Source organism: Priceomyces carsonii (assembly GCF_900007245.1).
Source record: "Priceomyces carsonii strain CBS4050 genome assembly, scaffold: Debaryomyces_carsonii_scaffold_2, whole genome shotgun sequence".
Lineage (NCBI taxonomy): Eukaryota > Fungi > Ascomycota > Pichiomycetes > Serinales > Debaryomycetaceae > Priceomyces > Priceomyces carsonii.
The window spans coordinates 431,907-448,768 of NW_026946675.1; the positions used below are offsets into that span (position 1 = coordinate 431,907).

At 37.8% G+C, this 16,862-nt stretch overlaps 8 protein-coding genes across 8 annotated transcripts; 3 read left to right on the forward strand and 5 right to left on the reverse strand.

Annotated features, from left to right (window-relative positions):
• Window positions 1–291: 291 nt before the first annotated feature.
• Window positions 292–3,273, reverse strand: PRCAT00001678001 (isoleucine--tRNA ligase; the record flags this gene model as incomplete). The annotated part of the gene is made up of 1 exon (XM_062951489.1): window positions 292–3,273. One exon carries the CDS (start codon window positions 3,271–3,273, stop codon window positions 292–294), a length of 2,982 nt encoding a protein of 993 aa, XP_062808486.1.
• Window positions 3,274–3,537: 264 nt separating this feature from the next.
• CIT1 (citrate (Si)-synthase) lies at window positions 3,538–4,725 on the reverse strand (the record flags this gene model as incomplete). The annotated part of the gene is made up of 1 exon (XM_062951490.1): window positions 3,538–4,725. One exon carries the CDS (start codon window positions 4,723–4,725, stop codon window positions 3,538–3,540), a length of 1,188 nt encoding a protein of 395 aa, XP_062808487.1.
• A 1,693-nt stretch (window positions 4,726–6,418) lies between these two features.
• Window positions 6,419–7,393, forward strand: YVH1 (tyrosine protein phosphatase; the record flags this gene model as incomplete). Its single annotated transcript, XM_062951491.1, has 1 exon — window positions 6,419–7,393. The coding sequence occupies one exon, from the start codon at window positions 6,419–6,421 to the stop codon at window positions 7,391–7,393; it is 975 nt and encodes a 324-aa protein (XP_062808488.1).
• Window positions 7,394–7,414: 21 nt separating this feature from the next.
• PRCAT00001682001 (uncharacterized protein) lies at window positions 7,415–8,362 on the reverse strand (the record flags this gene model as incomplete). Its single annotated transcript, XM_062951492.1, has 1 exon — window positions 7,415–8,362. The coding sequence occupies one exon, from the start codon at window positions 8,360–8,362 to the stop codon at window positions 7,415–7,417; it is 948 nt and encodes a 315-aa protein (XP_062808489.1).
• Window positions 8,363–8,734: 372 nt separating this feature from the next.
• Window positions 8,735–10,060, reverse strand: NCS2 (Ncs2p; the record flags this gene model as incomplete). Its single annotated transcript, XM_062951493.1, has 1 exon — window positions 8,735–10,060. One exon carries the CDS (start codon window positions 10,058–10,060, stop codon window positions 8,735–8,737), a length of 1,326 nt encoding a protein of 441 aa, XP_062808490.1.
• A 1-nt stretch (window position 10,061) lies between these two features.
• Window positions 10,062–10,589, forward strand: PRCAT00001684001 (uncharacterized protein; the record flags this gene model as incomplete). Its single annotated transcript, XM_062951494.1, has 1 exon — window positions 10,062–10,589. The coding sequence occupies one exon, from the start codon at window positions 10,062–10,064 to the stop codon at window positions 10,587–10,589; it is 528 nt and encodes a 175-aa protein (XP_062808491.1).
• Window positions 10,590–10,647: 58 nt separating this feature from the next.
• Window positions 10,648–13,128, reverse strand: PRCAT00001685001 (uncharacterized protein; the record flags this gene model as incomplete). The annotated part of the gene is made up of 1 exon (XM_062951495.1): window positions 10,648–13,128. The coding sequence occupies one exon, from the start codon at window positions 13,126–13,128 to the stop codon at window positions 10,648–10,650; it is 2,481 nt and encodes an 826-aa protein (XP_062808492.1).
• A 590-nt stretch (window positions 13,129–13,718) lies between these two features.
• Window positions 13,719–16,556, forward strand: BOI2 (Boi2p; the record flags this gene model as incomplete). The annotated part of the gene is made up of 1 exon (XM_062951496.1): window positions 13,719–16,556. One exon carries the CDS (start codon window positions 13,719–13,721, stop codon window positions 16,554–16,556), a length of 2,838 nt encoding a protein of 945 aa, XP_062808493.1.
• Window positions 16,557–16,862: the final 306 nt, after the last annotated feature.

The window sequence follows — 16,862 nt, forward strand, 5'->3', positions numbered from 1 at the left end:
GTTGCTAATTTTTTTCTTCAATAAAACACTCATTGCTGGCGAGTTAGCTGCTCAACTTGTTCCAACTACCGGTGCAAGGTCTACGGTGGGAAACCAAAATTTCCTGTGTTTCCAAAACTCATTGCGAAAAACGAGGTCGTGGGAATAGTGCACATCGGAACATGGATGAGACATGTTGGCCCTACTGTAAAAATAGGACAACAGAAGACGATACGAGAGGAGTTTTAATGGGGTACCTAACATTTAAGAATATATACAAATAAGTCTAAATTGACTTAACTTCTATTCTATTTACAATTTTTCAAGTTGCTTTACAACTGAGTGACATTTTGAACAAAGATGGTCTGGAGTCTCCGAAATAAACTTCCAACATCTTGGGCATTTAGCATGGTCCGACAGCCCAATTTCAATTCTCAATTTACATTCACCGACTTCTAAACTAGTCAGCTGCTTGAAATTACTATCGTCGGGCAAGCTTTTGTTAAGGGTAACTCTTGATACCAAAAAATAATCACATAAGAAGTCTTTATGTCCACACAATATTTTATGCAAAGTAGAATTAGCAGACACATCTAAATTAACAACTGTTTCTAACTTATTCTTAAATTTTCCCTCCATCTTAAGATATTCTAAGACCTTGAAGACTGCTTCTCGTATTTGCCAAATATTGTGGATTTCTTCTTCGACCGTAGCATTTGCGTATTCTTCGGGAAGTTCATAAAAGTCTTCCCATCTGCCAACCATGAAGGGTGAGGTCTCCAGCCGAGAAAATATCTTAGAACTTTCATTCCATGCTTCCTGAGTTAATAAAGGTTGAACCGGAGCTAACAAACCTATGTAAGTTCGCAATATAATTTGCAAAACAGTCTGTATTCCCCTTCTTCTATGTGAATTCGGCGCATCTGTGTAAAGACAGTCTTTTGAAATGTCAAAATAAGAAGCACTCAAATCCGAGCTCACATGTGTGTTGATAGCTTTGACAACCTTCAAGAAATTATGCTTCTGATAATGGTCCACGCATTCTTTCTGTAATTTCAAAAGTCTAGAAAGAACATATTTGTCTAACGGACTCAAATTCTGATACTCAACAGGTGTCTTAAAGTCGAACAAGTTGCCTATTAAAAACTTTAAGGTAATTCTGAACTTTTTCACATTTTCAAATATCCTTGATAAAACCTCATTACTCACTGAAATATCGGAATTATAATTCGAGGAAGCCACCCATAACCTTATGCCGTCAGTACCCAATCGTGGAAGTGATGGTTTACCACCTCCTTCAATCACTTGAAGAGGTGCAATAACATTTCCCTTTGACTTGGACATCTTGTTATTATCTTTATCTAAAGTAAAACCATGTGTTATAACCTTTTTAAATGGTGCCACTGAGTTGAAATCAGTTCCATTTTTTCCTGATGCAATTATCTTGTTTAACAAAGAAGACTGAAACCAACCTCGGTGTTGGTCACTACCTTCTAAATAAACATCAGCTAAATGCCTTTCGGATCTTACTAGTTCTGGCCAATCTTCAGATAATGTTGTCCAAGAGGTACCTGAATCAAACCAAACATCCATTGTGTCTTTGCCTTTGACGTAGTTGCTTGCTTCACCTTTCAAGGAGCCAGGTAGCCAACGTTCTATGTTAGCTTCACTCCTAAACCATTCATCAGTGCCTAAATGTTCAAGTTTGTCTATCACATAGTTAACGACATGCTTTTCAGTAATTGGCTCTCCCGAGCATTTGTGATATATCATGGGTAGAGGAACACCCCATACTCTCTGTCTTGAGATACACCACTCACTCCTGTTAGTCAAAAACAGTAAAAATCTATTCTTCGCCGATTGTGGGTAAAAATCAACATCTCTCAAAGAATTAATTGCAAAACTTTTAATCTTATCAATATTTATAAACCACTGAGGGGTGGATCTCTGTATTACCGGTTTTTTCGATCTCCAGTCATAAGGATATGAGTGTTTAAACTTATCGTCTAAAGAGTAAATCATATCCTTCAGATCCATGATGTTAATACAATCCTTCAAAAGAGCTTTATGCGTCACCTTTCGATTGGCCAATTCCTTGAAGATTCCAGGAATCACATCTTCGATATAGCATCCGTCTTCATCAACAGAAGACTCTATATTCAAACCATATTTCTGACCAACCAAGTAGTCTTCCATGCCATGGGCAGGAGCCGTGTGAACTAAACCAGATCCGGCATTGTCTAAAACATGGTCCCCATGAAGAACAGGGAAAGTGATAGATGGACCTATAGCTGGGTTGATGTAATGTGATCCTAATATATCACTTCCGTCAATTAAAACAGGGTTGTCATATCGAACGAATTTATTGTTAAGTTCACAAACTCTGTCTGCTAACAGTTCAGCTACGACTAAATGTTCATTGCTTGACTCGTCGTGAAGAAGGGTATATTTGAAATTTTTATTTATGCAGATTGCCTTATTAGCAGGGATTGTCCAAGCAGTAGAAGTCCAAATCAAGAGCTTGAGATCCCCATGATTCAATTTGATAAAAGGATACTTCAAATGAATTTTGTCTAATAAATTTTCGGAAGATACGGGGAATTTCACATAAATTGCAATCGAGTTGTGTTTATCGTTATATTCTAATTCTGCTTCAGCCAACGCTGTTTTAGTTTCACATCCCCACCAAACCGGTTTAAGTTGTCGCGATAACAAGCCATTCTCTATAAGCTTTTGAAATACCCTTAATTGTTGAATCTCATAGTTCCGGGACATTGTGATATAAGGATCATCAAAGTTTGTCATTATTGCAAAGTCAAGAAATTGTGTTCGTTGTTTCTTTATCATAGAAAGAGCAAGTTCGCGGCACAGGCTTCTGATCTCAATTGCCAGAAGATTTGACTCATCGCTAGCCCCCAGGATAGCTTTCATTTCTATGGGCAAGCCATGACAATCCCAACCAGGTCTATACTTCACTTTGGCGTTATTATGAATTAACTCGAATCTATTGATAATGTCTTTTAAAATCTTATTGATAGCATGTCCAAGGTGAAGGTCACCATTTGCATATGGTGGGCCATCGTGGAGAACAAATTCTTTCGAATATTCTGTTCTTTCCAACTGCCAATCATAAATTTCTCGGCTTGATTCTTGTATCAATCGGAGTCTTTGTTCTCCAACTGGTATTTTTGGCCCAAGAGTCGACTGCGGAAGCAGCAACGTCTTTGCATACAGAGGCTTCTTCCCATAGTGCCTTGCAGTGTAAGCAAATCCCCTTGCCCCTTTATATATCATTAGCAAAACTTCAGCATATATTCTATGAGTGCTACTACTGAAAAAGTTTAAATTTTAGCTATACTCCATATGCAGTCCAGAAATATTAAAAAATACAATTCATCAATTTCGTTAAATAAACTATACATAAACAAATAGTAAAATAACAAGACGAATTCTCTCCTACAGCAAAATACATGCAAACAAATAAATAGAAGCCGAAAATAAATAAAAACTTGAAACTTTCTAAAAGATAATTTTTACCTCTAATTCTTATTTGCAAGCTTAAGACTTGATGCTCTTGACCAATTCAATGTACTTGTCGGTAGAGAATGACTTTGGTCTCTCAATTGGCATACCAAGACCACGGTCCAAGATCAATTGAGGCAAGACACCAAAAGCTCTAGCAACACCAAACAAAACAGTGTAAAATGATTGCTCAGTCAAGCCGTAGTATTGTAACAAGACACCAGAGTGGGAATCCACATTTGGCCATGGGTTCTTGGTCTTACCGTGCTTAGTCAAAACACCAGGAGCGACTTCATAAATGTTGGAAACCAACTTGAACAATTCGTAGTTTGGCATGTGTTTCAAAGCAAACTCTCTTTGAGCGGTGTAACGAGGATCAGTCTTTCTCAACACGGCATGTCCGTAACCTGGAACCACACGTCCAGCATTAAGTGTTTCCCATAAGTACTTTTCAATGTTCTCCTTAGAATAATCACCATGTAATTCATCTCTCATCTTGAATAACCATTCCAAAACTTCCTGGTTAGCACGACCGTGCAAAGGTCCAGCCAAACCATTCAAACCTGCAGCCAAAGATAAGAATGGAGAAGATAAAGCAGAACCAACTAAATGAGTAGTGTGAGCTGAGACATTACCACCTTCGTGATCAGAATGGATGGTCAAATACAATCTGATCAATTCAAGGAATTCCTTGTTCTCACCGTAACCCAATAAGTGGGCTAAGTTAGCACCGTAATCTAATTTTGGATCAACAGCACTCAATTTACCATCCTTAAAAACGTTTCTGTAAATTCTAGCAGCGATATTTGGCAACTTAGCTAACAAGTCAATGGAATCTTCGTAAGTGTACTTCCAGTATTCCTTCTTATTGACACCCTTAGCGTAAGCTTTGGCGAATTGAGATTCGGATTCCAAAGCAGTGACTGCAATAGAAAATTGAGCCATAGGATGTAAGTGGGATGGGGACCTGTCAATCAATTCCTCAACATGTTTTGGTAAAGCAGATCTTGCAGCCAACTCTTCCGAGAAAGCCTTAGTCTGAGCAACAGATGGAACCTCACCAGTTAACAATAACCAGAATAAAGCTTCTGGCAATGGTTCTTCACCGCCTTCTGCCTTAGGTAATTCCTTTTGAATATCTGGAATAGTTCTACCTCTGAACCTAATACCTTCGATAGGGTCCAAAACTGAGCCTTCCCATACGAGACCCTTGATACCACGCATACCACCATAGGCTTGTTCTAATAACACCTCACCAATAACCTAAAATTGTTAGTACTGTTTCCATGACATCCGGGGTTTTTGTGAAACTTTTCAAAAAAACGATCCCCATAAATTAACTGCTCGCGAATTGGCGAATTGGCCAATTGGCGAATAGATTAACAGCCATTTCGCTTCATCATAGTACATTAATTTAATGAGTTTGATCAGATAAACTCAGAAGTATCACAAAATTCTTAGTGAGCTCCAATACTTACGGTTTTACCATATTCTTTTTTTAATTGCTTGACTTGCTCTGCCTTTTCTGGCAAAATATCTGCCAAACGGGCTTTAAGTGTCTGTTGTGTGTTAGTTTACCAAGCGATACTCAATTGATACCAGACGGCACTCTCGGACAAAGGTCCTTTCTGTGAATGAATTACTTACTGGCTCAGCTGAAGCATAAGTACGAACACCTCCCAATGCACGCTTTGCAACAGTAGCGGAACGTTGAACTGAACGGATAGACATCTTTTAAAATCGACTTCTTATTAATTCTAACAATCGTATATTGATATATCAGACGATTGAACGAAAATTAACCTTCTAGTATGGAAGTACAAGGATATTTAAATATTCAACCGGCCGGCATGACTGGCATTCAACTGCGGGTAACAATGTGTTAGCCATCGGCCAATCAACTTCTCGGGTTGCGGTCCGGAATGAAAGATCATACTATAGATGCGATGTATATTGTAGTGTGGATACCGTGGCCATTGGATAGTTTGAACTCCCCGGAGCTTAGATGTGACGAATAGTTTGTTAGAATGCATCATACGTCGTAGTTAACTAACAGCCATTACACTGGGCCATTTGTGGGGGGAGTTCTTGTCTTTGCGGGTAGCGATATATGTAGACAGATCAATACTGAACTCGCAGCTACTATCTACTACCCCAGGCTGATCTCCAAACCTAGCTATGACATAGCATTAATATACATAGTATATAATTAATGTTTATGAACTGAAGCTAGTACTTCAAGATGGATTAGCGGATCACGGCTCTACACGGTTGCAGCGCTATTTCTCGGTAAAAAGCCTTCTGGGTTGCTCAGTTCGACTTGGGCCACAACCCCAGATTTCGGAGTCCAGGAGCGATTTCGGTCGGCGCCCGAATTTGAACTTGGAAAGCGGCATATTCCAAGCAAATGCGGGTGACGTGTATATTGGCCGACAAAAGGGGCCGATCGACAGTACATCTCTATTTGCCCATTTCAATTCTCTTATTGGATACTATTGTGTTATGCTTTGAGAAGACAGTATGATGAAAGAAGTCATATATGTTTAACTGCGGATATGCTCGGAGGCAAGTCTCAGCTCTCTTTCAAGGATATTCTTTAGTTCCCAGTTAATATGAACAGAAATATAATGTGTTGGATGTATACTGAGAAAGATGAGTTACCGTTGCATTGAAACTCACGCAAGAAGCAGAAAAAATATTTTGTATTGATGTAGTATCTATCGCTGTATACGACAAGTAATTGACCGGGACGTTTACAGACTAGCCCCGCGGGATCCATATTGTGGAGTAGATGTACTAACTTAGTGGCTAGTGTATGAAGCTAAGTCCGGGACATTTTTCGACATCGCCAGTGGGGCCCACAAGAGCCGCATTTTTTTATGTCATCGCATTTCTGAATAGAAGAGCATAAGTGAGAATGATAAATGTGCTAGGAGGTATCTACATTTCCTCTATTGAAGACATCAACCATGGTGTCGACTTCAAGAAACAGCACAATATCTCACATATACTTGCTTTACTTCCAGGATCTCTCCCTGACCAATACATCAACAACTACGTTCACAAGCAATTAGAGATAACGGATGAAACGACTACTAACATAATAGATCTCTTCCCTGATACCAATAACTTCATAGACGCAGCATTATTTCCTAATGAATCAATCAGCAATACGAAAGCGCATAAGGGAGCAATACTAGTTCATTGCTCGCAGGGAATCTCTAGATCAGTCGCTTTCGTGATAGCTTATTTGATGTTTAAGTATAACCTCAGTTACGACCAAGCTTCATATGCTGTGAAAAGAAAACATAGCGCAGCTGAACCAAACGAAGGTTTTGTCACGCAGTTGAAACTTTTTGAAGAAATGGGATGCAGAGTTGACAAAAGTGATTCTTCTTACAGAAAATTTTTGGTATCCAACTCTTTAGCGTTAGATCCATCTGGTAATAACTTAAGAAATCAGGACATATATGCTACGCTGGAAAGAATTTGCAGACCTGAGGAATCAAATCTTAGATGCAGAAAATGCAGGCAAGTACTTGCTCTTGGTTCGCAAATAGAGTCTCATGAGCCGCCTGATTCCTCTTCCGACCAATCGCTGTTTGTAAAGACTGCCCCTAACTCAAAGAGAGTTATTTCTTCAGTTACGGCGTCCCAGCTGTGCTCACATTTTTTTTTGAATGAGCCTTTAAGTTGGATGAAGGAAGAAATTCAAGGAAAAGGAGAAATAGAAGGTAAGCTAATGTGTCCTAAATGTAATTGTAAAGTTGGTGCGTATAGCTGGAGAGGATCGAGGTGCTCGTGTGGTCGTTGGATGACGCCAGCGATACATTTACATGCATCTAAAGTTGATAAGATTAAAATATCGCCGCAAAATACCAAAGGTTATTGATAGCGTACACATATATAGAAGTTAATTAGTATCAATTATCATGTCAAGATTTGCATTTTCATCATCTCCCAAATCATCAGACGAGAATTGTACCTGAGATACTGAATAATGATTACCACCATTAGGAAACTCTGTACTTCCTCGAGTATTTGCAGAAGTAGCATTTGTTACCGTACTTCTTGCGCCAAGGGAATTACTTGTTACAGGAATTGTTACACCAGTTGACCCTGAATTAATTAGCACGTTTGCACTATAATTCATTTCCGTATTCAAGCTGTGATCGTCTTGATACTCGACTTCTTCTGCCATAAACCCTTCATCTTCATCTATCCCATTTTCAAAATCAATTCCTATTGACCCTTCCTCCAGATCTAAATCAAAGTCATCGTCATCTCGCACTTCGCTATCTATGCCATCTGCGTCAGGGATTTGGGCATCTAGATCCACATCGTTACTCCGATTTGGCATAATTATTGTCTCTATACGACTAATATTGTTCGTCTCTTCATTTAAGGAGCTATCTGGCGCTATCCCACTTGTGTTCTCCACTGTTGCAGCAAATGAGAGTTCTTCCGACTGCTTTTTGCTATTTATTCGTTTATTTTGTTCAATCTGTAATTGCTCCATCGTCTTTCCGATACCTACTGGCCTGATAGTTGAATAGCCAAAATTTCTAGTCATATGCAATTGGTCCAGTTTCTCCTTTATCAAAGGAGTAAGCAATGACACATTCGACTTGACACCTGTTTGAATGGTATAGTCTAATTGTGATATGCTTGCCCCTGATCGATCCGCCAGGTAAGCTATCAATGGTGGCGCATATAGTTGCTTGGTATGTCGCTTTTGGTCTTCCACATATTCATTTTGATGGTCCTTTCTATTATTGCTCATTGGACTAAGTAAGTTTGATTCTCCATCGTTATTCCATAACATAAAGAGATCGTCAACAAATAGTTTTGGAGCATACATCGCTCAAATTGTATACTGAATATTCTTTTTGAATCGAATGGTAAATAAAATAGAGCTAAAAACTATCCGAATTGTTTTCTGCGTCGCGAATTATTCTGAAATCCCCAGCCTGATATTTGCAGCAAATTCTCCAAGGTTTTGTCTATCAGATATGAATATGGATCTTTTGCTACTAATATACAAAAATAAGCTTAACTCACAGTAGTAAAGTTTCGTAAGCGTAATGTATTGTCTTTTTGAGTCTTTAAAGTTTCTATTTTACAATTATTTAATTCTTGCTTTCAAGCATAAAATTTACCAAGTTTTTCGCAAATTAATGCTTCCCTCCACAAATATTTACTAACATTGAAAACCAAATTGTCCATAATTTATTTACAGCAGATCATCTAAAATATACATGTCTAATATAGATTGATCGTTTCCAGAATCCGTAATAGGCCAAAGGACTTCGCGATTCTTACTCAGCATTGCTATTGTAATGGTACAACCGTAACAAAGGTTTATAGGTGTTTCCAGGTCATTAGAAATAACTTCGTTTGCTTTACTACTAACCATATCAGCATATTTGCGTTGCTCATCATCGACTAGTGCTGCAGGCTCGGTAACAGTAATGTCGCTTAGCCATTTCTTTGGATCTTGATGAATATTCACGCCGCATACCTGGCAGTTAGACAGAATCAGTTCGAACTTAGGCTCACCCAATTTCTCACCCGTTTTCACTACCGTCGATGCAGTTGATGCATATCCTGTTTCATCTAGATGAGTGAAGTATTGGGTTACTAAATCTCTGACTGTCATATTTTTTGTAATTTTTGACCTTGGACTCGTCGACTCGATGACAAAACTTTTTAAAGATGCAATCTCCAAGTAAGCAGCAACTTCGACTAATAGCACTTCTCTTAATGGGTAGATAATATTAAATGATTTCTCCTTGTAATTAGTTGCATGGTCAGATACGCTTTTATGAATTGACGCGCCCCTACCTTTAACTGTCAAAGAAATGACTTCATTTGCGATCCTGGTCATACTATGTCCATACAATATAGTTTTGCAGTCTTCCAAATGAGCAGTTCTTATGATTATATCGTCACGAATTATATTAAGTAAATCTTCACTTGATGACCTATCAGCACATGAGCTCAATAATTCCTTGACAGTTATCCCCTCTTTCAAATTAATAGGCCGACATAGTCCCTCGAAGCTATTATTTATTTCAATTTTTTTGATTAGGGATGGATCTATTGCTAATGAATTGAGCGACAAAATTTTAAATTTGATTTGAACAGGATTATACTTGTGAACTAGTTCACTCAAAGCAAACCTCACATTCTTTTTCAAACTGTCGCTTTCTTCTTCTTCTATATGTAAGATCATCAATTCAAAGCCTTGTCTTCCATTGTGTGCTTCGCGCTGTTCTTGTAATAATGTTCCTATGACATCCACCAAAACCAAAGAAGACATTCCACCAGACCAAGGAAGAAGAACTTTCTGCATGCCCACTCTTTTTAACGCTTCGCTATATTTTACCTTGTAACTCTCGTCTTGCATCTGCTTTCTCTGTTTTCCTCTTACAAATCTAAGATAACATTGCTTGCAAAATTTTTCATTCCTAGTTAATATGACGGCCATTAATTCTTTACATCTCAGACAAGACTTGACATCTTGATTTTCTAAAAACACAACTGATTGAGATGTCATTATGAAGTTACTTTTCAAGCAGTTTTCATTAAATTTAATTTCTATTTTCAGATCATCTAGGTCTTCTCATTTCGCATGCACAACCGGTTTTATTTGGTGGCCAGCCAGCTTTTTAAATGTAATGAAACCTCTCAGCACAACCATGTCAGATGATAAACTATCAAAAACAGAATATAACACGCCTAATGACGGCAAAAGGCATGAAGAATCACTGGTAGACTCAGATCATGTTATAACTGACAAAGAAAAAGTAGATTTTACTAAAGGAGGCGTCGATGAATTTAAGTTCTACCCTGATAATCCCAAGAACCATAGGCATAAATACAGGTGGACTATGAAAGAACCCTCGAAGTATTATGACCCATGTGAAGAAAGTAGGCAAGCTTCAATTAGTTGCTTATTGAGAAATCAAGAAGATAAATTAGTGTGTCAAGAATTCTTTGATGCATATAGAGAATGTACGAAAGACTTTTTCAAGAATAGGAAGAAAGATAGGAGAGAAGGAAAGGGAGGATGGGGATTTTGGTGAGATCCGTGTATATATTTATAAATCTACGCAAACTAGGTTCATGACAAACATCGTAAAACTATACTAGAGAATAGCTAGGATTTCCTCCCCCAAGCGATGAATTTTCTGCATTTCTTTTAATAGAGCCTTCTAAGGTGGTAACTATATCTGCGTTGTATGGATTCTCGCATCTAGTATGTAAATTTAAGCCATCGTCAGTATCGCTATCATCGGACGAAAATAAGCCTTCGAAGTCAATTGTTTGGCTGTGATCTGATCCTTGGTTTGTTCCTGGGAATAAACTTGATTGATTATGAGAACTTCTGGTTACGTGCAAATCGGATTGATAAATATTCTTATAATTGAGAAACGCCCTTGTATTTTGCACTTCAATCTTTCCGGATTTTCTGTTTAATGAGCATAACATGATCGCTCTCTCCGACTCTTCGCCTGTTCCCTTATTAGAGTAATTATTCATGATGCTTTCATACTTTTCAACCAATTTTTGTGAACAAAATTTCAAAACATATTTGATAAGTCTGTCGGCCAAGGTGTTCAAGTCGACAGTCAAAGTAAATAAAATATAGTTGAGTTGCACATTTAGCAAGCAATTATCTTGACAAGTAACAAACTCAGTCAACTTATCGCTAAGAGCTCTTTGCCAATCTTGGAGGAAAAAATTTGATTTAAAACCACTGACGGCGAATTCCCTCTTTATTTGCTCATTTTCGATAAATGGTATAGGGAACTTTCTGTTCTTGATGAAATGAAAATCTTTAGTCAAGTCAAAGGCATTTAATTTTAGCCCCTTTGCCATTTCAAGATGCTCCTGAGTCAAGCTATGAGCTAAGTTTGACTTTGTTAGGGATTTTAAATTGTCTTCGAGCTTATACAATCTTTGAATGAAATAAGTCTCTCTAAACAGTTTAAATGGCTGAATTCGCATCCATTCTGACAATTGAAGCCTAACCCTGGCCGACTTTGTTCTCGCTAAATGGAGAGATCTTATTCTTATGTTTGATGGCATATTAATTGGCGAAAGAAACCTCAAATCAGAATTTTTGAAATCAACTATTTTACCACTAAACGGAATCGTGAAAGGCTCCAATCCCTTGTGACCCTTGCTGAAAACGAATGTATCTAAGGTGAGATCATTATTTAAAAAATCCAAGAGCTTTATCTTCTTTGATAATAGTTTGTTTCGAATTGAACGATCCGCAGCAATATCAGTTCCAATGAAGAACTGTTTTAATTGCTGTAATTTCTTGCTTACGAAGTAATACTGGTCAGCAGGGCTATTACTTGATGATGATAAAGAAAACATGCCTTCGAGCATTTTTTCCAGATAATCAACGGACGTGAAAATTAAATCAAGATCATTCGACGTACCATCAAGATTATGTAGATTGAATGTTGATCCTTCCTTTAAAAGCGAGCTAAACATTACATCCATGATTCCATTCTTTTCGCTATAAGACAAGGGTCTTGAATTGACTTTATGTACCCGTTTTGAAGTATTGTAACCAAAAGTAGGTATCTCTTTATCTTTGGAGGCTCTTGTTTTAAGCCTTTTATATTGTCTATTGCTAGAAAAAGATCCTTTTCTTTTATGAAGAGTTCGAACCTTCTCTTCTGATAAAGACTTGCTAGGGCACCAAAGCTGTCCAGATTTTCTTCTGCTTAAGAACCTATCCATAACTAGATCTAGACTTGAAAAAATGTTCTCGTTTGGCTCCTTGTCTAACCGCCCACAATGTTCATGGAGAATGCTATGTTGTGAGAAGATGGTTGATACACCAGGACAATCTGCGTTTGAAAGCACTGCATTTAGTAGCCCTCGAATATCTTCATGTATTATTTTAGCTTCCTTAGCAAGTTTTATTCTCAAAGAAAGATCGCTTCTTTCAGCATGTGAGTTCCTCGAGCGCAACCTTATGGCATTCTGACGACGTAAAGGAATGCCTCCCGTATTTCGTTCTCCATTAGAACTAATCAAAGTATTCGTGTTAGTATAATTTTGACGAGCAGAGGACAACAATAAGATCTCGTTAGATTCTATATCAGACCTAACATCAGCCTCGTCAGTATCATTATCATTAATTTCTGGATCAATATTATTATCATCATCATCATCATCATCATCATCATCATCATCATCATCATCATCATCATCATCATCATCATCATTATCTTCATCTATGTATTGATAATCATGCTCATCATCATCATCACCGTCGTCACCACCAGCTGAGTTACTTATACCCAGTCTTCTACCATCGAAATTCACATTCCTTATTTCTATAGGTATCTCATTAATACGCAATTCACCATCATTCACTGTACTGTACCTGTTCGTCCAGTCATCTCGGTAAGTATTTTCATTGGTTCCGGCCCTCAAGATGAAGTCAGATAATAAATTAAGAGCATGCAATCTTGTACCTCTGGTATCTTCCGAATTTCTTCTTATGTTTTCATTATCGGATGAACTGTCTGATGTTGAAGAGTTTAAGATTTCCCAATCATGCGAAATGTCATTAGTAGGAGATGATGGGGGTGGCATTATCTGATAACAAATAAACTAAGGAAAGAATACGTTTATTTTAATTTGCCAAACGTTCACTAATTATCAACACTTTTATGGATATTTCGATTCGTGGAGTTTATTCGAAGTTATGCTGTTTTCTTTTTTGTTGCACTTAAATTCCTCCTATAGCTGTAACAATCTACCCACACTTCCTCTACACAGTTCTTTCCATAAGCTAGTATGATAATAAAAGAAAGTCGTTGATTACATAATCACATTCTCATCCTAAATCTAACTCAAAAAAAAAAAAAAAAACAGAACATAAACTTTTAGCCGTTCAATAACAGTGGAAGGAAACGTCGCCACGAAACAAGGTATTTAATATAGTAATCAAACGATCTTTTTAAATAAGCGTGCTTTTTACGTTATCAGAAAGGTAGGGGAATAGCAGGTCTAAAGCCATAGATATAACAAATTTTATTTTGGTGTCAAAGCTATTTACAACGGATACGATAGATCCTAATTTTATTTCATATTCTCGAGTTATAGTGAAAAAGTTTATATCCAGACGCTAGAAACTTTTTGAATTACTCCTTAACCTAATAAAGGAGGTTATACTGAACAAGATGTCAATAAATACAACGACGGGAGACCTATATTTGTGTATTAAGCAATTCAACGCGAGATTAGGTGATGAATTGAATCTTAAGCCTGGCGATAAGGTAGAGGTATTAGCAGATGACAGCGAATATAATGACGGATGGTATATGGGGAGGAATATAGTGAGTCAAGAGGTCGGCCTATATCCGAAATCTTTTACCCAACTTATACAAAATCAAATAGCCGGGGCCTCTCTTTTAAGATCAAGATCCAGAAGAGTCAGTAAAAAGAATGGTAGCTCTCCTCAAACACCTACAAACGTCAACAAACTCTCCGAGTCTTTTGAAAAACTAGATACAAAAGAAAATAAACCTTCAGCAAGCAAGCAAGTTAATAAGACTATGAGTGACATAGATCAAGCTCTTCTTGAACTCCAAGGTGCAACAAATCTTTCCAACAATGCCGGCGGACATATTGGAAAAGCGGGCACAAATGCGCGGCACCAAAAGAACCCATCTGCCCAATCATTAACAGATGATATAAATCCTTTGCATGTGGCAGAGTGGACACCTAAACAAGTCTACTCCTATTTTGCTCTTGTTTTAGGATTTGATTTGAGTGTCGCTGATAAGTTCGCCAAACATAAAATTACAGGTACTATTTTGTTGGAACTAGATTTGACTTACTTAAAGGAATTAGATTTCGATTCGTTTGGGACGAGATTCGAAGTTTACAAGGAGATTGAGAAATTAAGAGAGGTTTCATCAAGAATGAAGTCGAAGAAGGCATCTAAAAATCAAAGTCAAATTATGCCTTCTGAAGCATCAGATGATGAATTCGTGAGTCCTTTAGGATCCAAAACTAGCTCACCTCAAAAAAATAAACTTATTGATGAAAACTATAGTGTTGATGACTACAATAATGCACACTCTGCCTCACAGGGTCAGTTGTTACCTTCTGCTGAAGTTCGAGAACCAAGCTATTTGTACAATCACCAAAGAAAGAGGAGCCAATCGTTCGATGACTTGGCAGTTTATGATTCAAAAAATGAGACTTCGAACATCGATAAACATTCGTTGTCCAAAAAATTCACCAACTCTACTGAGCAAAAATTGCCCGAAGACTTATCATCGCAAAATAATAATGGATACGATGGGCTTTATCTGAGCAAAACAAATGGCTCTCGTGAATTCCCAAGCTCTGCCGGAAAAGCTACCACTGGAACCGTTAGTAGACCTTCATCTTCAGTCTATGAACAATCCTTGATGAGCCACAATAGAAATATGAGCCAAGCCTCAAACGGTAAAGAAGTTAATCGACACAATAGAAATGCTTCTGTAATTTCAGGTCATAAGAGACGATCCTCCTTATTTCTGTTTATTTCGGGAAACGAAGATTCTACTGTGGAAAATCCAAAACAATCTAAAGGTGGGCTTCTTGACAAGCACAGTGATTCCTCAAACTCTCCAACGAAATCGAAGAGAGAAAGTCTTGTGATAACGAGAAAAAAGGATACTCCTCTAGACTTTGTTGAAGTCGACTCAAACGTCGAGAGTACTCCATCTCCAAAGAAACTGAAATCAATATCTTACAAATTAAGCGAGGCAAAACTTCCAAATGGAGATAGCAAAGATGAAAAGAGATCGGCATCGGATTCTACCGCTGTCTCACGCTTTAAGAACTTGAGGACAACATCGAGCCAAAATTTTAAAAACTTAACAACATCCAAAAAGCTGAAAACCCTGGCATTTCAAGAAGGAATTCGTGAAATTAACCCTGACGAAGCAATTAAATCTGCAAGCTTTAGTGGCTGGATGGCTAAAAAGTCAGGAAGCACTTTAGGATGGCGTTCAAGATATTTCACTTTACATGGGACAAGATTGTCGTACTTCACTTCATTGAGGGACAAACGTGAGAAAGGGCTAATTGATATAACGGCACATAAGGTAATACCAGTTAATACTGAGAATGATGTAAACTCCAATGACAAATATATTGCGTTGTATGCATCCTCTACTGGTTTTGGTAGATACTGCTTCAAGTTACTTCCTCCTGCCCCAGGATTTAAGAAAGGTCTTACATTTACTCAGCCTAAAACTCATTATTTTGCTGTTGAAACAAAGGAAGAAATGAGGGGATGGCTTAAGGCTCTTATGACTGCAACTATAGATATCGATGATTCAATACCTGTTGTGAGTAGCTGTTCAACGCCAACTGTCAGCTTAAATAAAGCTCAAGAGATGCTAGCAAGAGCCAGAGAAGAAACGAAATCAAAAGACGAGGAGCTTAGAGCAAGAGGCTTTTTAAGAGATAGTTTTGATGGAGGATATCCGTATAATCATTATTCTAATGAATCGAATGATGGACAAACGTCGGTAGATTCGACAATGTCACCTAATATTGATTCAATAGATGATACGACAGTGTCTTCAGCCAATCAACATTCACAGAATCAACAACAGTCTCCTTATCAAAATCAAAATCAAAATCAACTACAACAGCAACCCAAGCTATCGGTTGATACCTCGAGTAAGGCTTACAAGGCTCCCACCACCCCTCAGATCTCGTCCCAAGCTGGATTTGCTTCCCCATATTTGTTGGCGTCGGGTCTCTTGTCTCCACGATCTGCTCAAAGTAATGGAACGTTTTCTCCTGGTGGCACACCTAGGACAAACCTGAGGACAAATCTTGAAGCTCCAGGAGAAACACCTCCATCAATCGACTCCAAATCTCCTCGATCCGTCTTCTCGAATCACGCAGGAAGAGTTCTAAGCGGAGGAAAAAAGAAACAAGCTGAAAAAATGTTAGCTTATTCAAATGATGGCTCGGGAAACCATACTTTTGTGATCAAAGCTAAAAAGTAGCAATAAATAATGAAATTAATGTCCTTATATGAGTAATTTACTTGCATTTTTGGCAAGTGATTTGGTTTACGAAAAAAGAAAACTTCACGAATAAAAAGGGAAATAGAAATGGAGAGGAAATTTTAAAATAGAGGAAAGCCTGGAAGAGTGTTAATTGCTTTGAATTTCATAAAGATTCAATTTCTTCCTTAATCGACTGCTTCGTTTGCCTCTTTAATAATCAATATTGAATATATGTACTGCTAATTTTGTCGATCTGTAAGAAATTCTCTGTGCAGTGCACTATCATTACTCTAAGTGTTTATG